Below are 23,652 nucleotides of genomic sequence, written 5' to 3' on the forward strand. Positions count from 1 at the left end.
TACTATACTAATATCATAATATCATAATATTATAATAATAGTATTGTATATACTATACCTCTTTAACTTTTTTATTATAAATTATAGAATTTGTTATTTTCTCCACTGACCCACAGATCGGCGAAATGAAGTCCAAAACACAAGCCGACGAGTTGTGCGATGGTCTTCCTTCTCAATTTTCTAAATTTCTGACCTATTCAAAGGAACTTCAATTCACTGAAAAACCAGACTATTGTGGTATTAGAAACTCATTCAGGCGTCTCTTAAAGTCTATTGAGCCTGACGAAGCCAAGTGGAAGGTCGAGTCCATCGAATAATTCGTACATATGTTCCATTTGTGTTCTTTAAAATGTTATATATAACATTTTTAACAACAAAAAATAAAAATGTATAAATTATAATGTTATATATAACATTTTTAACAACACAAAAGTTACAAATTGTCTTCAATGAGTTTTCGTTTGCGGAGGTCGTTGAGCCTTTTGAGTTCCTTGATGTCGACCTCCTCTTCTTGTTGGTCTTGCTCGTCGTCGTCTGGTTCTTCGACTTCGTCGACTTCGATGACTTCTTGTGCGGGTTGTTGATTTTCACCCAAAGCGGTATCGATGTACCGTTCGACGATTTCGGGGTGGTCAGCGAAGTATTCGATGACTGCGTTCGCGCTTGTAAATTTCTCCAATTCGGATATGATAGCCGCGATTGGAACTGTCGGGAACCGTTCTTTGACTTTGTCGATGTCGTCGTTGAGCGAGTCTTTATTAAAGAGTTGGTAGAGGCGTACGAAGAAGCGAGAAGTTGGCGGGAGTTTTTTAATTGACGGCTCGCAGGTGATTTGTCTTCTGATGATATTTTCTTTACAAAGTGGGCACACGGCGTTGTGTTGGAGCCAACTGATGACGCAGCTGTGGTGGAATTTGTGACCGCATGGGAATGCAACGCACTTTGTCTTTAAACGGGAGTAACAGATCGAACAATCGCCGTCTTGGTCGTTACACTGACGAATAGTACTTGAGAGGTAGACGTGGGTGAAGTACTTTTTAATACTTTTAATCTTTGTATAGAAGACAAAGAAAAGTCTTCCGATCTGGAAAGCCATCCAGAGACTCATCAGGATTTGTGGAACAACAAAAACAAGTAAAACGGTGTAATGGAGTAACAGAAGACCAATGATCGCCACTTCAAAGTGTAAAGTAACAAAGAAATACTTAACAAACTGTTTGTTCCATTGATTGGTCGAACACCACAACCGCGTTTTCACAAAGGAATAGATCAATTGTGTCATCTCGACGGGGATCACTACAAACTCGGGGATGAGGATCGTGTATATCGAAAGCGGACTTAACAGTAAACACTTGAACATTAACACCCCAAACAAAACAACATAAATCGGGACAAACACAAAGAACCCCACCGTCGAAAACGTTTTGAAAAACGTCGTCGGGGAGAAGTAACACTCTTCCCGTAATTTCAGCTGGAAGAGCAATGTCATGTTCCGCAATAATTGAATCGAAAAATACGAATAGAGAAAGACCGGTTGGTTCGTCGATAAGATAAACCCATCTAAGATCGAGAGCGTGGACGTCTTCAATATCACACAGAGAACTACAGCAAAGATGATGAAGATCACATCATCATCACGAAGCGACGAATACCGAATGACCACCACACACGATAACAAACAGACTAATAGAACAACAGGGGTAAACACATAGGGGATAAAGAGAATCGTCGTCACTTCACCAAGAAGTGTCATTTGATGGTTTTCGAGTTGCCGACAATTTTGTGCTGACAAAATGTTATTTATGACATTTTTTGGTCTCTACAAAGTGAAGAATTTTTGACTTGCATTGAGAAATTACACAGAAATTCAATGGTGTGTAACTTTTTTACATAACAAGATCCCAAGGCTTAATTCAGATGTCTTATCACCATAACGCGATCCCTCAATACTCGTCGTTGACAAACTTCCTCTCAGAGTCACAGTCGTCGAGCGTTCCAGCGTGGACATGCGATGAGTCGGTCTTGCTCGAGCAACAGATTGCTAGGTTTGTCCCTTCGAAGAATTATAACAAAGCTAGTAACGAAAAGAACAAGTCCCGAGGAGGACGGGCTCAAAGCGGTTTTGTCTATTGCGCCATTTTTCCCTCACAAATCAATTCAGCAGATTTCCCTTCGGATACAGTGGCTTCGATCACAGTCGGTTTGTTTCTTCTATGTTTTATGCCAAAATGACTCATTTTTTTTCACCCTAAATATCCTTTCGTTCCTCCTTCACAATCTCGAGATTGTCTCAAATGAAAAACTATAAGTTAATACTATCGAAATTACTATTTACTAGCATCTCATTTCAAAGTACTGATGACCAGAAGCAGTCGTGGGATGACTTTTGCAAATCATTCGAAAACGAAAAAAAGCAATACCGTAGTCAATCTTCGTTCCGTCACACGGCAAGCGAAGCTTCGTCTGAAAACAGTTCCACGTCATCTCATTCTTCCAATGGTTCTTCCCCACACATCACGTCCTCTCCAATCCGTCAAACCAGAACTGCAAAATCAGAAGATTTTAAGACTCAGAAACGGAAAAAAGCACAGAAGTCGTCGTTTATGGCGCAAACCTCAATAGTAACGATCAACAACGTGTCTTCTCAAATCTTTTTGGAGATTGACTCACTCATCTCTCAAAATTTTGAGATTTTGGAACGACTGACATCAAAACTCCAATATGGGTTTGTAGCGAACAAAAATGACATCCTCACCTTCACCGTCAATTTGCGGCTCCTCCTCTCACTCACCGACAAGACTGCGCTACCAAAAAGTCTCCCATTTCTCCCTCTCGTCCTCGATATCCCACCCGAGTTGGCGACTCTTCCACAGGATGTCTATAACTCGATCAAGAATAACAACCTCCATTTCATGTAATTTACTTTAATTGATTGTAATAGAAAGTAATTAGAAACTTATTGGTTCTTTTTTAATAAAAGAATTATTGAAGAATTTGTTATATTTTTAATTAAAAAGAATTAACAAAAGAAATATAAAAACCATAAACTAAGTCGGAACAGCCAGGTTAGAAGATAGCGAATTGTTTTTTGTCAGCAGATCCTCTGGAAGTGTATTTGAGGACGTTGAATCTGACGGTCTTAGAAAGTGGTCTGCATTGACCGAAGACAACAAAGTCACCTTCCTTAAGTTGTCTGAAGGCTGGGGAGCAGTGGACGGCAATGTTTCTATGTCTCTTTTCATATCTGTTGTACTTTGGGATGTAATGGAAATAGTCTCTTCTGACAATGATCGTTCTTTTCATCTTGCACGACTTGACAATTCCAGAAAGGATTCTTCCTCTGATCGAGATCTTTGAAGTGAACGGGCACTTGTTGTCAATGTAAGTCCCATTGATGGCTTCATCGGGTGTCACAAATCCCAAACCGATGTTCTTGTACCATCTCTTGGTGCTGTTGAAATCGATGCGACCCTTGGCGTCACGATTGTGGTACTCGTGGAAGGGCTTTTGGAAAGCTCTCTCTGTCTGCTCGGCCATTGCATTTTTTTAGTCCCTTAACCCTTCTTTCATTCCGACACAACCCTTCAATAATCCTTAAGTGAAGATTTTACTATATTTTTACTATATTTGTTCTTTTAAATAATCATTGCTTTTGGAACAAGTCGTTTGATTATTTTTATTAAAAATAAAGTTATTTATTGTTTTGTGGAAAAAAGAAGTTTTAATAAGTAATAGAAAATTATTAGAAAATAAAATAATTATGATGATAATTTGTTTTAATGGTTATTTATAGTTGTGAAAAGGATAAAATAGATGTTATATAACAAAAAAGTCATTTTCTGATATATTAAAAGTATAGTTTGTTTTATTAAAGAATAGTTTTAAGTATGGATTCTCATTTTCAAGAGATTGTTAATGCAGAATGACAGCACATTTAGGGGACATAAAGTGGTGGTAATTTATCAAAAATGACAGAAATACCAAAAGAATGCTTTCTTTCGGTAACACTCAGGAATGTCCTTGGACTGCTTGGGGATATGCCACTCCGTGTTTCTGTTTCTCCAATGAGTACCACCACCAGGGTATACATATCCACTCAGAACCAAATTCCAATTGAAGCATTTGCAAAGATCAAACAGGTAAATATACTCTCCAATCACCTCTTTGTGCTTGACTTTGTCAAAACATCACCAAACTCTGTCAAGAAGATTCGGGAATTCTTCGAAAAAAGTCTGCTCTTCAACAATAGCTTATACTACGAACAAAGCGAGTCGCACAAAGAAACCAAAGAATTCTTTTTTCCGTCGAACAACTCTGTCTCATTTGAGTATAATAACTGTAGAGTTATCTTGGGGTATGCAAAGAGTCTCTGCACTTTGAAGTGTGCCATGTTTGTCAACAACTGGTACGTACCGATGGAGATTGACACGCTCAGATTTTTTCCTTTTGTGAACTATCATATGTACTTTGAAAAAAGAAAGCTCCTCTCGGACTTTACAACAAACAAAATTAGGTCAGTTGTCATTTTACTTAAAACAGGACTGAACATTGTGCAACCGTCGGAACTGCTTTGTGAGACGAACCCAATTTTTGAAGAGCTCCGGAACACTCTTTATTTCAATCTCAGTTTGGCTTTTCAGAAATTCATGACGCAAGAAATTGCGTCAAATTCTAAAACCCCTGAAAGCCAGATGGAGTTGTTCTATTGCCAAAAAATAGGCGAGTGTGTAGAAGGTATGTTTGAACCAAGTTCAGCAACGAGCACATTACTGAATACAATCTCTCTAACACCACACCTTATCAAACCACAGGTCTCTCAAAATGCTGCGCTCAGCGCGATGAGCAAGCGGATCCAGACAGATTATCTCTTCTCGGACACAATTTTGATTGAGTGATGATCAACATAGAAAACCATCAAAACCGAAATAGTAACAATCAAATCATTTTTTTCTTGAGTCGAGTTCCTTTTTTTTCGCCTTCTCTTCCTGAGCTCGTAACTTCTTTCTAACCAATTGAAAAGCACTAATTTCCTCATTCTTTTCATTCATTTTTTGTTTGACCTGATCAGAGATAAATTGACTGTTAATATCCAGCTTCAATTTCTTCATTTTGTTTTCTTTATTCACTTCATCGATTCCTTCGTAAGTTTTGATTTTTTTGTTGTAATGTCCTCTAGCCTTCGAATCGAGTGATGAGAGATAGCTTTTTCTTAGAACGACATTTTCCTTTGGTAATTTCTTTCTCTGAATGATCTTATTAATTTCCGAGAGGTTTTCGTACTTCTTGACAAGAGCTTCTCTATAGTTAATTGCTCTGACCTCGTCTCTTCCCAAGAGTTTTGTCGATTCGTTTGCCTTAGCCTTCCAGACTCTAATATTTCCGTCATCTGAAGCTGAGAATATATAATGAGCATCAGCCGAGTAACATACGTTATAGACCTTTTGCATTCGTTCTCCGTAATAGCATTGTTTTTCTATGACTCTTTCAGGGTCGAATATTTTGACAGTTTTATCGTAGGATCCTGTACAGAATTCGATACCCGAAGGAGCGTAGTCGATAGTGAGTACTGGCCCGACATGACCGCTGTGAATTCTATACGGTGTTTTCATGTATCTCATATCATACGTGTACGCGTTGAAGTCGTCTGAGCAAGTAGAGAAGAAGTAGGGTTTCTGTGGGTTCCAGGACAAGTCGTTATTTCTTCTTTCGGAGTAGTTAAAAGTGACTGGAGTCGACATTCTGATATCTACAAATCCAATTGAACGATTGACGTTAGTGATTCCAATGATGTTTGTTTCTGTAGGGGAGAATTTACATTTCAATGCACCTTCAGTGATATTGAAGTGTTGAGTCGGTTGGTCTCGTTCAAATTCCCACAAGTCAACGCCTTCATTTCCTCCAGTACAGAACGAGTCGGAATATCTTCGATAATCAACACATTGCAAAGGAATTTGATTGTTATACGTCATAAGGGGACGGGTCACTTGAGCGGGAGATCCTGAGATTTCAGTAGCAACAGATAAAGGCCAAATCTTAGCAGTACTGTCGGATGAACTTGTAATGATTAATTGTTCACTTTGTCGTGTTGATGTAACTACTACACCAGTAACTATTGTGTCGTGCGCTTGCATCTTATAAATACAATTGTTCACACCTACATTCCACACACGAACTTCACCATCATACCCTCCACTCACTATATAAGAAATCTCAGCTCCGGCGCGACTCAAACATGTCACTCCATCAGGATTCCCTTCTAACGCTTTAATAAATGGCTTTGAAAACAAACGATCAAGTTTGGCTGCATTTAATGCCCGCTTGTACTCACGAGCTTGTTGGAACGGATGGTCTACACTGTTATTCGAGTGCTGCGGAAACGGAAGGTCACTCGGTAGCTCTTTGAATTCTGTCAGACTGTTCCGTGAAATCAAATGAAACGTATTAGGGTCAAAAGACATCTAAAGGCTTTGCTTTTTTAAGTCTTTTCTTAAACCCTTCAATTCTAAAAAAAAATTTAAATCAATCCTTTGTTTCAAAATTTTTTTTTTAACAAACGTCGAAAAAAATTTTATTATTTAAAAAAAAACTTTTAAAACTACATTATAGTTTTATATAGTTTAATATAGTTTAATATAGTTTAATATAAAATAGTATAGTATATTATAGTATATTATAGTATATTATAGTATATTATAAATTTAAATTAAAATAAAAAAATATACTATAATTTAATGTCTTGATTTTTTTAAAGTGTGACATAAAACGATTTAAAATTGTTTAAATCAGGGTCGGCCAAGATCCAGTTTTTAACAACTTCGTGGCAATCTCTAATACGTGTCAGTTCATTTTAAGTTTTAGCATATTGTCAACAAAAAACTTTTTAAGTTTTTTAGAGTTAAAATGTTTTTAAAATTTGGTAAAACTATAGTTAACGATTTAAACAAAATTTTTATATTGTTTAAATCATCATTTTAATGTGTTATAATCCAGTTTTAAAAAACAAAAATTGAACAGTAAAAAGCATATGATATTATGGGATGCAGAGTTTTTAAAATCAAATAATAATATTCACTCATTATAATTGTAATATACACAGAAGATACTTACAACCAATAAAAATCATGAGAAATAATTAGTGATTTCAACTTAAAATTTTTATTTTAACAATTAATATATCTTTTCAACATACACATTATTATTAATTGTAAATGTATATATATATATATGTATATTTGTCAGTTTAACAAAGGTTTTGAAAAGTTCATTCGGTCCTTTCTAAATTAAAGTATTAATTAAACATTCAAAATAGAAGTAATTTTATTATCTTTAGCCATAATACAAAACAAACAATGTATTATTTTTTGAATGAAGTCAACCATATTACTTTCAAAATATTGTAAAACTTATCTTTAGTTAATTTTCTTGATAAAAACGATAATTCATAATACGATAATAATCAGTCAAAATAATAATTATCACCCAAATAAAAAACATTATCAAAGCAACTTTAAATAAGTTTCATTTACATGTATAATTTACAATTGAAAGGTTTTAACGTAAAATTATATTAACACAAAGAAATATTATTATATTGTATTTAAAGTAATTTGAAAATAATTTGGTGTCTAATATAAATTATCGTTTTATTTTTCTTCATTTTATCATATGGTATAAATAATTGTGTTTTGTCATTTTCATTTTGTTTTTCAAAAATGATTGTGTTATTTACCATTTTAATGTTTTTTAAGTTTTTTTTCAATAACATGATCGTTTGGCCGACCGTGTTTAAATGGTTTAAAAACTACGATTTTAATATTTTTATGGTCGAATTATTCAATAAATTGGATTCGTTGTTCCGTCAAATTTAATCTCAAAAAATGATATTTAATAGTTCTGAAAATACAAAAAACCGAAAGATACCCTAAACTTCAAAACAATCATTAATCAGACTTGGCCAACCTTTTTAACTCGGCTTTCTTCGCTTTAAGTTCTTCTTCGCGTATTTTCTTCTCGGCCTCAAGTTTCTTGCTGAGCGCTAAATTTTTCTGTACAATCGTGTCCACATCGACACCGGTTGTCTCTTTCAATCGCTGCAATATTTGGTCTTGGCGGTGTTTGAAAAGACCTTCTGTTAATTCACGACGAGCTTTCTGGGCTTGTTTCATCTTTTTGCTGTGGACGGCTTTACGCTTTGGCATTTGACTTTCCAGTTTTTTTGTCCATTTTATGCATTAGGTTTCCTCCCGATTCGACCATTTCTTGATTTACCATATTATTAATTTTGTTTACTTAACTGTATAGTTTCTCATTTTTCAAAAAAAAATGGTATTGTTTTATGATTAAGTAACGATCTCTTATTAGTAAATACCATTGAACGAAGTGCTAAAATGATTGTTTGAGATTGAGAGATTTGGAACGAGAGAGCAGAAGAGGAAAGAAAAATGAGTAAAAAAGTGTAGTCAAAATCACATTTTGATGGAATTCCCCTTTGCGAATTGGATGAAAACATGCGCTCCCATTCACGAACGCTGCATTGCAGATATTAGTCTTGTCGGCAGTCACGACTGCGCTACAGCGAAAATTCTGAAAAAGCACATCATCCCACCGTTCTCAATTGTCCCAACAAAGTACAGAGGGTTTATCAAACGATGGGCCAAGACACAAAGGTTATCTATAGGCGACCAGTGCAAAGCAGGCTCGAGGTACTTTGACTTTCGTGTCATTTACGATACCGGTTTGGATGATTTCTTCCTTTTACATGGATTCTATTGCATACGATTGGAAGATGCACTCAAAGAAATTGTACAGTTTTTGGACGAACACGCCGATGAGGTACTCATCGTGGATATGAATCACATCTTCAACGTGAAGAGTAAAACAGTAATGAAGAAGCTGTACAATTTGATCGAAGGGTTGTGCGCAAAGCACGCAGTCCTTGATGACTCCGACAAAATTCATGCACCCCTCAAAAGCTTGGTCAGACTCCACCAGAGGATGTTTGTCTTCTGTCTGAATCTGCCTCATGTCAATCTGCCGAAACCACTCTTCGTGTTCGACCACGCACAAGTCACATCTTTATGGCCAAACAGAAACACAACAAGCAGAATGATGAAAGTTCTCTCAAACAACACAAGGAAGGCAAAAGACCTCACGCAGCCTACTATTGTGCAAGCAATAGTTACTCCGTCGATTAGCAGCATTAGGAAGAGCTTTTATGACAAAGAGTATCCAGCAACAACACTCATGATTGCGCAAGAAACAAACCCAGTTGTGCTTAATTGGCTCCACTCACAACACACATTCATCAACATCCTACTCATTGACGATATTGGCAAAAATGATCAAATTGTTGCAGAGATGATAAAAAGAAACACCACATTTCCAAGATGAGCATCTGAATTGATATACTTTGTTTTCAAAGTATTGAGTTTGTTTCAATTATTATAAAAAATTATAGTAAATTATAATAAATATGAAAAGAAAATAGTTTACAACGAGTCTTGTGACTCTACCACAACAAATACGGCATTTGAAGGAACAAATGCGGACAACCGCTTTGTTTGGGAACACTCACTTTTTGGTGTCAGATCGACAAGATGTGAGAACCACCGATTTTTGATGTTATTAGGACTTCTACCAGGGAGGAAATGTTGAATTACCGTCCACTTATTTCCATATATTTGTTGAGCGGTGATGATGGTCATATCCTCCTGCATCGACCACGGTTGACGAGTAATTGATGGATCATACTTTTGAGTGAATCGCTCTTTACATTGTTTTTTCGTTCTCCCATCGACGCACTGAGACACGGCTTCCCAATTTTTGCCATGTTTCTTGACTGCGTCGACAAGCATCATATCCTCTTCTTTTGACCAAGGAATGACCATCTTCGACTTTTTGAATGAGCAACGAATCCCTCTTGATGCCGTTTGAGCTATCAGTGTTTCAAATGTTTTGCTTTGTGTTTCTTCCATAGTGTTGCAGTTGTAATTGATTTTCAGTCTTTCCGTTTTATTTATTTTATTCGGTTTTTGTTTTTGAATTCATTTTCTTCTTAAATGTTCGATGCGACTATTTCCGGATGTGCATTACAGGTGCACATGTGAACCTTTCTTCAATCATTGTTGTATTGGTAATAAATATAAATAGTATTCGAAACCATTTCTTATAAAAAAATATGGTATTCTATTTTAGTACTTTTTATTAGTTTGTTAGTACTAGTATAATTATAATCATTTATTAAATATTTTATTATTAAATTTAATAAATCAGTAAAAAAAGAAAGAATGGTATTATATTAATTAATTTAATTATAAAGTATAATACATGGTGATTACTTGTTCTACTCATTTTTGAAATGTTTCAACAAAGTCTTTTTTCCACCCCAAAAATGTGTTCTATTTATATTACTAGTCAATATTATTAAATTATAGTAATATTGAGTCAACTTATTTGATGTTGATACTTTTGTTTCTGCAATGATTCTCATAACTATATTTATTAGTTAAAATTATAATAAAAACTAGTTCTTTGAGTTGAAAAGCCCACTTTTGGTTCTGGCAATGCTGGAAAACAAGCAACCAGAACTTGGAATCGAGCCGACTGAACTTCAAAACTTGGCATGAAAAGTACGAGCGCAGAGGAATTGCCACGTTGTTCGTTGAAACGGGTGTTGAACATTACATTAAGACAAACGACGATTAATATAGATGACACGACGTGGTCTTTATCACTTCAGTTTTGTACGCAACAATCGAAGAATAAGACTTCGCTGATGCCGATTCCACTTGGAATTAAAAAGGTCGAAGAGGTTATAACACTGCCTTACGTCCATACCCATTTATTAAAAGATTTATTAATAGTAAAATTATATAAAAAACAGAAGAAAGAAAATGTGGTGATTGCGACAACAAAGGTCTCCCTCCAACGTATTCTTTTTAGCGGATTTGAAGGAACTTGTGAATTTATAGGCGAAGATAAATATGGAGATCTTCACCTTGGCTCCGTTATGTTTCAAGTCGAGTCGCTTCCACAAGAGTATTCGTCGTCCGAGGACGTCATCCGATTTGCTCGGGACTGCGTCGATCCCGAAATTATTGAACACATCGAAACTGAAGATAAACAGCCGGAGAAGAAGTCGCGCACAAATGTTTTACGGCGTGTTATTCATTTACCCAAGAAAGACTTTCCCAAAAGTAAAAAGTGTTTATGTCGTGTCATTTCTCCATACGAAGAGGAAGCGACTGAATATGATGGTTTTGATGATTGTCAGTGCGATTTATCCGAAATTAAAAATGGCGTTCTCGTCGTCTTTCAAGAGAAAAAGAAAAAAGCCGAACAGATCAAAACGTTGTTATCCGACAGTGACTCACCCACGAAATTTTACTTCTACGAAGTCCAAAACGGTAATTTCACAACAAAGCTTTTGCCTTATTTAAGTAATAACACTAATTTGGGAATTACTGTCCCTATCGTCTTGTGCGGAGGTGACTTCTTCTTCGGAATGTTCGTCAGACAACTCCTCGAAATGAACGCAAAGGAAAAAATGGTCGACGTCACTCCTTTTATCGTCCCAACTACCAGAAATTGTCTCGTCGCTAAGGACTTGGGCGAAATCGACGTCAAATACAAAAACATGTTCTGCACAGACTTTTTGACTAAGATCGACAACGAAAAGTCGAAGGCGCGAGATGCACTCCTCGACTACTTCAACCAAAACACTCAACAAAAACTCAAATTATCGGAAATCACTATCACCGACAACGAAAAGACTTTCAACGCACATATGCTCATGAGCGCAAGAGTACTCTGCGAGAATAAAAACGTCAGCGTCGATTACTGGAAAGTTAAAGACAAAAAACCAACAACAGTGAAAACAAAGAAACTCATCGACATGTTCGAGCTCGTCAAGGTTAGAAAGGACGACTGCTTTGCAGTCACTTTTTCTAAACCAGAAAAGAAGGAGGACGACGTCAATGAGGTCGTCATGTGCACAAAAATCGTCATCTCTTCCGAGGACGAAGGAATCAAAGTCATGGTCGATAGGTGTCTTGTGTCGTCGGAGGCGAGTTATATCACTTTCAAATACGAAATGCCAAACAACGTCTTCTTCGCTGTGCAATCGTTCAATTAATTTTGTTTGTCGTTTTGTATTTGATGTTCTTCACACTCAACAGAGGTACAACAATACATAACATATATTAACTATTTGGGATGTCCACAATGTTGGCTACCATCACTGTTAATGCTACAAACGTCACCACCATCGTGATGGTCAAACAGATACACCCACACACCGTCCTCTTTTTCTCTGCTGGGCTTGGCCGTACCACTATCGGTTTGACAGGGGTGGTATGTGGGAATTCGATCGAGAGTGTGTCGTCCTTGAGACTGACTATCTTGACTGGGGTCAATACACTCCGATTTTTGGTCTTATTTCTCGCCTTATCAGTGCTCTCTTTCCGCACCTTCTCAGAATTTTCCTCCACATTTTCCGAACTTTCGCTGTCAAAATTCAATCTTCTGGCAGCCGATAAAATTGAGGAACTCGTTCGTGAGAGACCAATCTTGGAGGTGGAATAAGAAAGGCCAAGTTTTTGCGATCTACTGAGATTGGCTTTCCGGAACGGCGAGTTCATCAGATAATTTATCTCTTTTTTCATCATTCTCTCATTTACATCGAGATTGCCCGATGGCGGAATCTAGTCGTCAGGAATGGTATAAAAGGCTAAAAAATAAATTACAATTCGGACAACAAAACTCAAACCTTTATATTCGCGGAAAACGTGGGGACAGAGTTGAGCTCAGTCCCTTTGCCCTTGGCAAGAGGCTTCCTCTCAGAGTTGTGGGTTGAACCCTCTGCGGATGAACTTGCTGACCTTAGCTCTTCGACAACTTTCTCAAGCGCGACGTTCTGCTGATTTAAATCGTTGATTTTGACACAAAGTTTGTCGATAGTTTCTTTCTGGTCATCACCCATCTTCTTCAGTTGGGTTTCAAGTTCACTGTTCTTCCTCTCAAGACCGATACTTCGTTCTCTGTAAAACTTCTTTTCTATTACCTCGTCATCGATGTCGATCCTGTCGAAGACGATTTTGCCATTCTTGATTTGAACACGAGCGGTGAAATCTTCGTAATTTTTCTCATATTTCTGAAGCTCCAGTAGTGTCTTCGAGTGGTTTTCCTTCTCTTCAATTAACTCGGAAAACAACTTTTGCTGGCGTTCGGAACTTTTCTTCATTTCAGTTGTCATTTCTTTGAATAATTTGATTGACGCCCTCGCTTTCGTTTCGGCTTCGTCTTTCTGAACTTTGAGAATTTTGTATTTATCAACAACCATACTCAACGAGTCCAAAAGGTGCTCAAAGTAGTCAACCTTCTCCTCAAGTTCGATATCTGACTCGTCGCTGCTGCTCAAATCTTCATCGGGAACATATTCAAATCGAGAGACAACTTTTTCAATTGTCATTGGTGAGTTGAGTGGTGACGATGTGCTGTTGGAAGTTGATGAGTGGTCGCTACTTATTTTCTCCTTTTTGTTGTTCATTTTTGGTCTTTCTCGAGTTCTTTATTTATTAAATCATTTTAGACAAAACCGAAATGAAAAAAGTGAAAATTTATTATTCTATTTTATTATCAATATAATTATTAATTATGGTATAGTATATTTTAACTAAATTTTTTAAATTTAAATAATAAAATTTTTAATTAAACTATCATATTTTTTTTAGTTGTAATTTTTTGATTATTATAATTAAAACTATATATATTATAATTTAATATAGTATATATAAATTAATTTTCGCTTTTTGTTTTTTAACCAATTTAAAGCTATAATTAAACTAAAAATATACTATATTTCCAATAAACAATAAGATAAAAATGTACTATAATAATAATAAAAATTAATAATAAAAATAATTAAAAACAAAACTACAATTTGTGTTGCAAAAAAATAAAATTTTCCCAAATTTTCTATCGTGGCGACAAATCAAATCAGTTAATTCAGTAGGATAAAAGGCGAAAGAAACTATAAATTATAAATCAAAGAAATTAAAAAATAACTATATATAGAATAAGAAAAACACACAGACAATCAATCAAATGACCCCTACATAATGTAAGACGACTCGTTCTCACCATACTGTTTGGCGACGTAATCCCTCTGGTATGTGGAGAACGACTCGAACTGTTCCTTCAATTTTGTGGAGAGAATTTGTTCGTATTCGTCACGCATCCTTCGCTCGTTGATTAGGTTTGAAGTGGTGACAAGTTGCTTGACCTCGTTAATGGTGAAGGTGGTCTTTCCGGTCGACTCAATCAGCTCGTCTGTTGTCAGTTCGATGCGCGGGAAGTTGGAAATTCTATTAAAGGTGTATCCGCTTTGTGGAGTCATTCTCTTCGGCTGATACCTCAACGAGGCGCCTCCCGTGACTCCTTCGGATTCCTCCTCGTACATCATTCGCTTCGTTAATGAAAACGCCATTTGTTCTTTTCAAGTTTTTCTTCCCTTATAAATCCTTTTATTCCGAAAACTCATCTTATTCATCCATTATCGTTCCACCCAATTATATCTTATTCGCACTGAGAACTTTAAAATAACATTTTATATAACATTTTATTTAATAATCATAATTTTAATAATAATTTTAATAATAATTTAATAACAATTTAATAACATTTTCAAAAAACAAATTTTTATTGCAAAAATAAAAAAATACAAATTGAAAGAAAAAAACAAAAACGTCATTTTTTTTCACAATTTCATAAAAAAGATTGAAAGAAAAAATAAAAACCATAAATTGGTTAGGATATGTCGAGATACCTTCGGCGGATACTGAAGAACGATGAGCATACGCGTTCGCCGGGCATTACTGAGACTGGTTTATGTGGGTTGTTTAATTTGGGTAACTCGTGTTATGTTAATAGTGTTGTACAATGTCTCGCGCACTGTGATATCATCCAAAGCACGTCTTTTCAAGTTCCAACGCCATTTACCAAATCGCAAAAACCTGGGGATTCTTCCTTGTACGACAACAACATTTCCCTTGCGTTCTTTTCAACCGTGAAATCGATGTGTTCGACCGATTTTTCCATAGTCACTCCAAAAGCAATCAAAGATCTCTTGGGAATGAAATACGATCAATTTAAAGGCCACAAACAACAAGACGCCCAGGAACTGTTAATCATTTTGCTTGATGAGCTGAACTTGGGGATGTTTGTCTTCTTACCATTTTGTGAAATCACAGAAGGACTGAATTCTAGTTTGTCACCACCACTCACCGAAATGATCAGTCACCACCCGTACAAATTCCTCCCCTCAAGTCAACCAGCTGCAGACGAGATTTGGAATCGGTGGCAGAACGAAAACAACTCGATCATCACACATTCTTTTTGTGGACAACAACTTCAAAGGGTCACGTGTACTGTTTGTGGCTATCACAGTGACTCGTTCGACCCCTTTAATTGCCTGTCGATGACAATTCCGTCGATCTCAAGACAGCGCGGGTTTGTGACCGTTTGTGTCATTGGGAGTATGGGCCCACCAATCTACTTAAAGATTCTTCTCAACGCGTCGCCCGACGTTCTTGAGATCCAACAACGCATTGAGAAGGAGCTTAAAAAGGAGAAAGACGAGAGCATCAGAAGTATTGATGCGAAGCATCTCATTTGTAGTGTTGTGCAGAAGGGAAAGCCGTGGAAGTTTAGACCGACGTCTCATGGGATTCTTTCACTTGTGAACTACGAGAAGATCTTTGCCTTTGTCGACCCGTTTTTATGCTATGACATTAAAGAAGGTGAAGAGAAGAAAGACACAATTGCAGTCATCATCCAAATTCGTGTGGTGAAAGGGCCACACGTCTGTGTCCTTCACAACGACCCGATTGTGATTAGTGTTCCTTCAACGTGTACAGGCGAGGAGTTGATTAACATGGTACACGCGCGGATGTCGTGGTGTGGGCAGCGTGGTGTTGTGAAGATAGTCAATGACGAGTTCAAGGCGTGTGGGTTGTGTGGCGAGAAGATCGAGTGCGATGGGTGTATGGCCCGGGACGTGATGTATGCGACCGACCTCCTCTATGAGCCCAAGAAAAGTAAATTTTTTTCCATCTATTTAAGCTATGACGTTCCGGACAATTCAGAAAATGACAAGATGAGATGTTGTGATTCGTTCGAGATTGGAATGACGCAACGTTTAAAGACGACGGCCGTCAGTCTATTCGCCTGTTTGACATTGTTCACACATGGGGATTCGTTCGAAATGATCGAGTGGAAGTGTGAGAAGTGTGGGAAGAATGTCGCAGGGGAGGTTGACGTCACCATATGGCGACCACCAAAGGTCCTTATCTTCCATTTGAAGCGGTTTGAGTTCACGGAGAAGTTCGAGAGAATCAAGACCTTTGAAAGGGTGGTGTTTCCCAACACCAACTTTGACTTGAGGGAGTATGTGTCAAACCCCGACTGGAAGGATCCCGTCTTGTACAATCTTTTTGCTGTGGTGGTTTGTTTTGTAATTGTTGTGATTAATTGTACTATACAAAAACTATAATAAATAATACAATTGAATTGCTTTTAAGTTTCTTGAGGAACTGAAGGGTAGAACCACGACGGAGAGATCGACAAAGGCCATTATAGCGCAGACTGTAAAGTGGGAGAAGAGTGGTACACGTTCAGTGACGAGAAGGTGACTCCCCTTCCTGCAGCGCCTTCTGGTTCCGACAACGCATATATTTTGTTTTACCGACTCGTTGAATAAAGTAAATTTTGTAGTTTATTTCTAGTAAAAGTGTTAGACCCGTCTAGTTCTTTTTGAATGATTTGATTGGGCCTTTCTATTAAAAACGAACAATTTTCTTTTTTAGAACAAATCAAAAAAAGAAAAAAAAAGAAAAAAAATTGAAAATAGTATTAATAATAGTAAATTATTAACAAGAATAATAAAAAAAGGAGAAGTGAGAAAAGGGAAACCCTTGAACTTGAAAGTGTAACCCGAGGCAATGGTTTGTTTATCCACCTTCAAATAGATGATAGAAATCTGGGAAGAAAGAGAAGAGAATAACGAGTAGTCGAAGAAGGCAGCAAAGCAAGCACAGTCCGGTGATGTAGTGATTCAAGGCTCGACAAAGGATGCTTTTGGTGTCGCCCACATCTATGCGACATTCAACGACACATTTGTCCACGTGACCGATATTTCTGGCAGAGAAACGATCATTAGAATTACAGGTGGTATGAGAGTCAAGGCCGATAAGGACGAAAGTTCCCCATACGCCGCTATGACAGCCGCACAAGACGTCGCGAAGAGATGCAAGGAACTCGGAGTCACTTCCCTTCATATTAAGATCAGAGGAGAGGGTGGAGTTTACTCTAAGACACCAGGCCCGGGAGCTCAAGCTGCTTTGAGAGCTCTTGCTCGTGCCGGGATGAAAATCGGAAGAATCGAAGATGTCACCCCAATCCCAACCGACTGCACTAAGAGAAAAGGTGGAAGAAGAGGAAGAAGACTCTAAGATAATTGATGTCAAGGGTTGTTATTTGTGTTTCATTCCTGTTCGTTCCGTCTATTTAGGGTTGAGACGTTTTATTCATTATATTGTTGACATTTCGTGCATGTTTTCTATAAAATCTTTTGTTGTGATGTGTTGATTCATTTTTTACAATTATTTTTATTATAATTATAATTAATATTATTAATATTATTAGTATTATTATTATTATTATTTTTATTTTAATTATAATTAATATTATTAATATTATTAATATTATTAATAATATTAATATTAATATTAATATTAATATTAATATTAATATTAATATTAATATTAATATTAATATTAATATTAATATTAATAACATTATTATTATTATAAATAATTAAAAAATTCTATAATCAAACAATTGTATTGTTAATTGTTAATGAAATAGTTTGCTCAATATGGTTTTTTCAAATAGTTTGAAAATTAATAATAATAGTAAATTTTAAATAACTTAAATCAAAAATTTTATTAGAAAATTAAGCATTATTATTTATTATAATTTTATTATATTTAAACCATATTATTTACTATTTAATTTAAACTTGTTGTTTAAGTCAAATAAGTCAAACTGTACTATTAAAAACACTATAATACAAATACAAAGTATTTCAAAAAAAAACAAAAATTAAAAGACTAAAATGGTTATAATAAAAAAAATTAATTAATTTATAATAAAATAAACCATTTAATATAATACATTGAAGAGAAGGGAGACTAACATATGAACAGAACTAGACAAAGAAAACCCTCATGGAAATTGTGGTGGATAAACTCGTTCTGTTCAACATTGTAAAGCACTTCAAAAACACAGCCGCGTCAAGACAGGACGCAAGAAGCTGTGGGAAGTTGTTTGGATTGTTCGAAGAACAGAACATCTACGTGACTTTTTCAACACCAAAAGACGTCGATCTCAACACTAACATGCCAAAGGACATTTACGGGCAAGACACATCGTGTATCGGACTCTACATTGTCGGAGAGGCGCTGAACGTTTTGGAGCAACAAGTTCTCGCGCTGACACAACTGAAGAAAAAACTCGGGCAGGCAGTTGTTATCACGGTCAACCCAATCACTACCGCGCGCAGCGGAAAGGTCGACATCAAGGCGTTTTACATGGATGACTCAAAAGAAACACCAGCGCTGGTCGAAGCGAAGGTCACCATTGTTTCGTCTTCACTCGAGAAAGCATTCATAAGTGAGAACATGATTTAAATCTTATTTGTTTATTTATTTATCTTCGGCAGTTCCTTGTTCAACACAAACAACTGCCTCTGATTGTGAATTTTCATCTTTTTTTTCGCCTCTTAAATGCGCTTCGTTCCACCAAAGTTGTCATTCTCACTTTTTGAGAAACATGATTGTCCAAACGGAACGACAACACATTTGGGGAGAGAAAATTGAAAGAAAAAAACAATGAGGTTGGATATTATACTCAGAAACTCAAAGGAAATAAAGATGAGGATCTTGACGCTAATTGTCCCGTCATTCCTCCTGTTTGTATCTATCACTATGAACCTGCCTTCGAAACCTCTCAAAAGGATAATCCTTGGAACAATAGAACACCTATCAGAAATACAAGAATCGGAAATCGCCTATGTGCTCTTTATTTTGTGCAATTGTGCTTCACTTCTCTTATGTTTGTTATATTTTAGTATCAATGTATGATAAAGTTCTGTTCAATAACAAAAACTAACTTACAGTCATCCCAATATCAATGACAACAATGGCTGGTGGGTTTATATTCGGAATGTATAAGGGGACAATGTTGAGCGTCATTGGGAGAAACATTGGGAGTGTTTTACCCTATTGTTTGGGGAAGTTGTTTGGAAAAGAGTTGGCCGAGGCATACTCAAAAAAAAACGAGTGGTTTGAATGCGTTGTAAAAATACTCTCGACAAAAATCCATCTTTTGTGCTTATTCAGAACATGTCCGTTTATCCCTTTCACACTTACGAACTATTTGTTGGCGCCATTTGTTAAGCCCAAGGAATTCTTCTTTGCGACGTTTGTCGCAACAATTCCAGCATCTCTGCTGTACACCTACCTCGGAACACTGGTACACGATGTTGTGAACATGTTCTCCACTGACGATTTCATTTTCACGGTTCCGTCGATTCTGTTTTTGGTGTTTGCGTTGGCACTCATCATTGCGTTCTTCGTCGGTTTCGGGTACTTTTTCAAAAAGGAGATTAAAACCGGACAAAGAACAGAGAAGAAGAAGCAGAAAAAAATATACTTCCTTAGCGAAGTCTCGATTCCGACCAGCAGTGTCTCTCAAGGCGAAGCTCATTTGGTCTAACTCCAAGTTTCGAACATATTTCAGCAAGAATTGCTTTTTGCATTGAATTATTTTTATGTAAACTGTTTTTCAAAAGTCGGTACTGTCATATTTTTAGAACTTCCTAAAGTCCCGTTTTTTATTTTTGTTTTTTCCTAAAAAAATAAAAAACAAAAAATCGAAAGTACAGACTTAATTTTGAAAAAATACCAATATCGTTCAATTATTTTCGTACATATTCGGGAAAATGTTGGAATATTAGCCAGCCTTTTCCAAAAAACCCGATCCCGTTATTTGATTTGACCACAACTCGATACTTCGCAACATATATTTAGTATTGTTGGCCTAAAAGTACAACAATTAACGTTTAAGTGAATTGGGATGTTGTTGTATGTGTCGAGTTTTAACTGAATATAACTTTCGTTAAAAAATATTTTCAATTAAAAACAAACTGTGGTTATCTTCTCTGAATAAAAAATAATGAAATAAAGAGTTCCAAAAACACCAAAAAATACAACAAATGTTTGATAATTTTGACAGACACAAGTCAAAGAACAACACAAGAAAAGACAATAATGCAAAAGAACAATATTGTTTTGTTATTGGATATTTTGAAAATGATGTTCTCACTGAAATGCTCAAAGATAATGTCGACTTTATAAAACCCAACAAAGATAAATTATCAAATCATTTTGATAATTTTATTGTTATTGTGACAACACTATTAAGCATACTAATCTTCGAACTAAGCTTTTGTTTTGTGAATATTTCGTTAATTATTAAAATGTTTGATAATGAAAAAGATTGACATTAAGTTTATTTGCTTTTGTACTAAAATGCACTTTTGGGATAATTTTTGTGTTTTTCTGAAACAAAAATCCCGTTATTTCAAATTTTATATAAATTTTTTTAATGCTTAAAAATTTTTCAAGTAAAAAAATATTTTTTGAAGACTGTTTTTCTCTTTTTTACTTGGAAAAAATAAGCGATATTTATTACAAAAAAAACGATTCCCAAAAATAACAAACAAAATAAATGCAAAAAATCGGGACACCTCAGTATCGACTTTTGTAAAACAGTTTATTTATAAAATTATTTACAGTAAAACCCCTCATTAGTAGATGTGTTGGGGAAATAAAACCCCTCAATAGTGGTTTTTTCAAAAACCTTTTTTGTTTTTTACAAACATTATTATTATTATTTTAGATAAGAAACTTGATATAAACCACATGTAAACACAAGTTAGACATAGCCACGTGATTAAGGAATAACAATGGCACTGAAAAAACATTACAAAATAATATTATGTGGTTATTATTGTATTATTATATCGCCTTTAAACACGAGAATACATGATTCAAAAAAAATATTGAAGATATTGTGAAGTTTGCATGTTGCTGTTGAATTATAATAATGTCTTCTGAGTCAAATTAAAATGTTTCAGTTTAAACAATTCAACACGTTCATCACTATTCCAATAAATTTTAGATGAAAACTTTCCACCCACGTCGAGCAATTAATATAAACCATTGACTATCAGAGGTGAGGAAGTTCAATTTATGATTGAAGCAGAAGAAATTTAAAAAAAATAAAAAAAAGAATTATGCGACGATAAAAAATCCATTCGTGTTGTAGAAAATGAAATCTTTTACATAAAAAAAGACTTGGTAGTCTGCGGGACAGCGTTGAATGAAGACCTATAAAATCAAATTGGTAACTGAATGGTTAGGTTTTTTTAAAGTTATTAAAACAGTCTTTATTTAAAATTGACAATAAAATCTTTTTAAACCAGTTTTTATTTACTCATTTTTAATTAATAAAATGTTATTACACAATTCATAAATATGCCTTTGGCAATTAAACCCGTTATTTTAAACAATTTTTATTTAAAAACTAAACCCCTTAATAATGGAAAACTTATTTTATTGGTCAATAAATGCCAATATTGAGGGGTGGTCTTATTGAGGGAACCCATTATTGAGAGGTTTTATTGTAATTATTTTAAATTATTTAAAAACTATTTCAAGATTAGAAAAAAAACCATACATTATAATTATTATAATTATCAAAAATACTATAGCAACTTAACACACAAAAAACAACACTTAACATGGTAAAAAGAAGAAATATTTGTCATCACATCAAAAGTTATCAATATAAAAAGTTTCATTCAACTACTTTTTGTTGATAATTTCATTTAAACTAAACATTATATACAATTGATTTTTTTAAACTGTCGTTTTATATTTTTTTATATTACAACACACAATTATTTACAACTATATTTCAATAACACCACATTATAAACTTAAAAATTTAAGTAGTCACCTATTGATTATCAATTATCAATTATTAAATAACAACAGTTAGTGTATAATGTTTTATTGTTTATAACAATGTTTTTTATTAAAAACAGCCTAAAAAATAATAAGAGGTATCTTTTGAGTATGTAAACATGTAAAACCAAATTAAACTTTAAACGATAACACTTAGACTAAGACAACAATTTACAAAAATTTTATATTATGACTTAAGGCTCACATGTACATGCACATAAGATATTAAAATTGATTGTTTTAAAAGTCCAAGGTTTTAATACAACATCTGTTGTATATTTAAAGATGTTAATAATAAAATTATGAAAAGTTGTTTTGATTGACAACAATCAATTAAACAATAATTTATCAAATAACACAGAAACAATTCAACTTATAATGTAAATCATCAAATACTCAAATAAACAAAGTCATAAAAGTGGTTTAATAAAAAAAATAACATATTTCAATTTCAATAATTCAAAATAAATGATTTTATGTTTTTTATTTATTATAAATTTTTAATTTTTTGTTTCGGCATTTTACAAATATGGTTAAGATTTTTTTTAATAATTTTTTGTTAATTCCCATAAAGTCGTCACAATTTAAAAAAATATCAAATAATATATTATTTTATTATGTTTAAATTAAAATATATTTTTATTTACAAATAAGGGAATCGATATATATAAATTAATTGAACTAAAAATTATAATTTTTTTCACTACAATTATAATTTTGCAAATTTTCACCTTTCTCAGAATTTGCCGAACATTTAGGTTTGTGAAATTTTGGCAAAGACTTATTAGTTTGTTTGTTGGTGTGTTTTAATATAGATCACAATTAATTTATTTTAAATTAACTGTTATGATTATAATTATTAAATTTATTTATAAAATGTTAAAGAATATTATATAAAAGTACTATAAAAACAATGAAAAATATAGTAAAATATAATATTTATTGTTATTAGTTATAAACATTTAAAATATTTCCAAAACAAAACCAATAAATAAAAATACTTGTAAAACCAAACAACAGAAAAAGAAACAAATCTATTGGTTGAAATTATTATAATTCATGTCTATTAAATTAAAGTTTTTAATACAAAAACAGAGTTGTGTTGTGGTTGTGCTGCTGTCATATACAAGTCAATTGCAACCGCTCTATGTTTGTTTTTCCTTAAAAACGATATTTTGCAAACATAAAAGAAATTAAAATGAAAGTATTATAACAAATCATTTGGTCATTTATATAGTCAAAACAACACAATCCAATTATCAAAAACTTAAATGTAGCATTTCAAGACAGTTGATTTATACTAACAAATTGAACCTTAAACATCGTTCGAGTAAATCAACACAACCGAGTAATTATTACAAAGCAAATTGTCATTATTCAATTCATTCGTGAATTGAATTAATCTCTATGTACAGAGGTTAATTAATGTAAAGAAATTTATGTGTATAACCAACAGAGAACTATTATGGTTGTAACTTACATGTGTATTGTCTGCAAATTCGGG

At 34.4% G+C, this 23,652-nt stretch overlaps 15 protein-coding genes across 15 annotated transcripts; 9 read left to right on the top strand and 6 right to left on the bottom strand.

The window, feature by feature from the left end:
- Positions 1 to 116: 116 nt before the first annotated feature.
- EIN_425310 (casein kinase, putative) lies at positions 117 to 317 on the top strand (the record flags this gene model as incomplete). Its single annotated transcript, XM_004256522.1, has 1 exon — positions 117 to 317. A coding segment is annotated over one exon (201 nt), but the record flags the coding sequence as incomplete, so codon positions are not given.
- A 116-nt stretch (positions 318 to 433) lies between these two features.
- EIN_425320 (hypothetical protein) lies at positions 434 to 1,753 on the bottom strand (the record flags this gene model as incomplete). Its single annotated transcript, XM_004256523.1, has 1 exon — positions 434 to 1,753. The coding sequence occupies one exon, from the start codon at positions 1,751 to 1,753 to the stop codon at positions 434 to 436; it is 1,320 nt and encodes a 439-aa protein (XP_004256571.1).
- Positions 1,754 to 1,917: 164 nt separating this feature from the next.
- On the top strand, positions 1,918 to 2,918 carry EIN_425330 (hypothetical protein; the record flags this gene model as incomplete). The annotated part of the gene is made up of 3 exons (XM_004256524.1): positions 1,918 to 2,045; positions 2,089 to 2,200; positions 2,367 to 2,918. The coding sequence occupies 3 exons, from the start codon at positions 1,918 to 1,920 to the stop codon at positions 2,916 to 2,918; spliced, it is 792 nt and encodes a 263-aa protein (XP_004256572.1).
- Positions 2,919 to 3,066: 148 nt separating this feature from the next.
- On the bottom strand, positions 3,067 to 3,537 carry EIN_425340 (40S ribosomal protein S11, putative; the record flags this gene model as incomplete). The annotated part of the gene is made up of 1 exon (XM_004256525.1): positions 3,067 to 3,537. The coding sequence occupies one exon, from the start codon at positions 3,535 to 3,537 to the stop codon at positions 3,067 to 3,069; it is 471 nt and encodes a 156-aa protein (XP_004256573.1).
- A 431-nt stretch (positions 3,538 to 3,968) lies between these two features.
- Positions 3,969 to 4,895, top strand: EIN_425350 (hypothetical protein; the record flags this gene model as incomplete). The annotated part of the gene is made up of 1 exon (XM_004256526.1): positions 3,969 to 4,895. The coding sequence occupies one exon, from the start codon at positions 3,969 to 3,971 to the stop codon at positions 4,893 to 4,895; it is 927 nt and encodes a 308-aa protein (XP_004256574.1).
- A 45-nt stretch (positions 4,896 to 4,940) lies between these two features.
- On the bottom strand, positions 4,941 to 6,458 carry EIN_425360 (protein SOF1, putative; the record flags this gene model as incomplete). Its single annotated transcript, XM_004256527.1, has 1 exon — positions 4,941 to 6,458. One exon carries the CDS (start codon positions 6,456 to 6,458, stop codon positions 4,941 to 4,943), a length of 1,518 nt encoding a protein of 505 aa, XP_004256575.1.
- Positions 6,459 to 8,475: 2,017 nt separating this feature from the next.
- On the top strand, positions 8,476 to 9,390 carry EIN_425370 (phosphatidylinositol-specific phospholipase C X domain containing protein, putative; the record flags this gene model as incomplete). The annotated part of the gene is made up of 1 exon (XM_004256528.1): positions 8,476 to 9,390. The coding sequence occupies one exon, from the start codon at positions 8,476 to 8,478 to the stop codon at positions 9,388 to 9,390; it is 915 nt and encodes a 304-aa protein (XP_004256576.1).
- A 98-nt stretch (positions 9,391 to 9,488) lies between these two features.
- Positions 9,489 to 9,974, bottom strand: EIN_425380 (transcription factor MYB48, putative; the record flags this gene model as incomplete). The annotated part of the gene is made up of 1 exon (XM_004256529.1): positions 9,489 to 9,974. One exon carries the CDS (start codon positions 9,972 to 9,974, stop codon positions 9,489 to 9,491), a length of 486 nt encoding a protein of 161 aa, XP_004256577.1.
- Positions 9,975 to 10,621: 647 nt separating this feature from the next.
- On the top strand, positions 10,622 to 12,133 carry EIN_425390 (hypothetical protein; the record flags this gene model as incomplete). The annotated part of the gene is made up of 1 exon (XM_004256530.1): positions 10,622 to 12,133. The coding sequence occupies one exon, from the start codon at positions 10,622 to 10,624 to the stop codon at positions 12,131 to 12,133; it is 1,512 nt and encodes a 503-aa protein (XP_004256578.1).
- Positions 12,134 to 12,200: 67 nt separating this feature from the next.
- Positions 12,201 to 13,546, bottom strand: EIN_425400 (hypothetical protein; the record flags this gene model as incomplete). Its single annotated transcript, XM_004256531.1, has 2 exons — positions 12,201 to 12,701; positions 12,767 to 13,546. The coding sequence occupies 2 exons, from the start codon at positions 13,544 to 13,546 to the stop codon at positions 12,201 to 12,203; spliced, it is 1,281 nt and encodes a 426-aa protein (XP_004256579.1).
- Positions 13,547 to 14,110: 564 nt separating this feature from the next.
- EIN_425410 (hypothetical protein) lies at positions 14,111 to 14,485 on the bottom strand (the record flags this gene model as incomplete). Its single annotated transcript, XM_004256532.1, has 1 exon — positions 14,111 to 14,485. One exon carries the CDS (start codon positions 14,483 to 14,485, stop codon positions 14,111 to 14,113), a length of 375 nt encoding a protein of 124 aa, XP_004256580.1.
- Positions 14,486 to 14,812: 327 nt separating this feature from the next.
- On the top strand, positions 14,813 to 16,756 carry EIN_425420 (hypothetical protein; the record flags this gene model as incomplete). The annotated part of the gene is made up of 2 exons (XM_004256533.1): positions 14,813 to 16,501; positions 16,601 to 16,756. 2 exons carry the CDS (start codon positions 14,813 to 14,815, stop codon positions 16,754 to 16,756), a joined length of 1,845 nt encoding a protein of 614 aa, XP_004256581.1.
- A 241-nt stretch (positions 16,757 to 16,997) lies between these two features.
- On the top strand, positions 16,998 to 17,507 carry EIN_425430 (40S ribosomal protein S14, putative; the record flags this gene model as incomplete). Its single annotated transcript, XM_004256534.1, has 2 exons — positions 16,998 to 17,000; positions 17,067 to 17,507. 2 exons carry the CDS (start codon positions 16,998 to 17,000, stop codon positions 17,505 to 17,507), a joined length of 444 nt encoding a protein of 147 aa, XP_004256582.1.
- Positions 17,508 to 18,284: 777 nt separating this feature from the next.
- On the top strand, positions 18,285 to 18,746 carry EIN_425440 (hypothetical protein; the record flags this gene model as incomplete). The annotated part of the gene is made up of 1 exon (XM_004256535.1): positions 18,285 to 18,746. The coding sequence occupies one exon, from the start codon at positions 18,285 to 18,287 to the stop codon at positions 18,744 to 18,746; it is 462 nt and encodes a 153-aa protein (XP_004256583.1).
- A 201-nt stretch (positions 18,747 to 18,947) lies between these two features.
- Positions 18,948 to 19,833, top strand: EIN_425450 (hypothetical protein; the record flags this gene model as incomplete). The annotated part of the gene is made up of 2 exons (XM_004256536.1): positions 18,948 to 19,170; positions 19,235 to 19,833. The coding sequence occupies 2 exons, from the start codon at positions 18,948 to 18,950 to the stop codon at positions 19,831 to 19,833; spliced, it is 822 nt and encodes a 273-aa protein (XP_004256584.1).
- Positions 19,834 to 23,652: the final 3,819 nt, after the last annotated feature.

Source organism: Entamoeba invadens (assembly GCF_000330505.1).
Source record: "Entamoeba invadens IP1 unplaced genomic scaffold scaff_1105074724993, whole genome shotgun sequence".
Taxonomy (NCBI): domain Eukaryota; phylum Evosea; order Mastigamoebida; family Endamoebidae; genus Entamoeba; species Entamoeba invadens.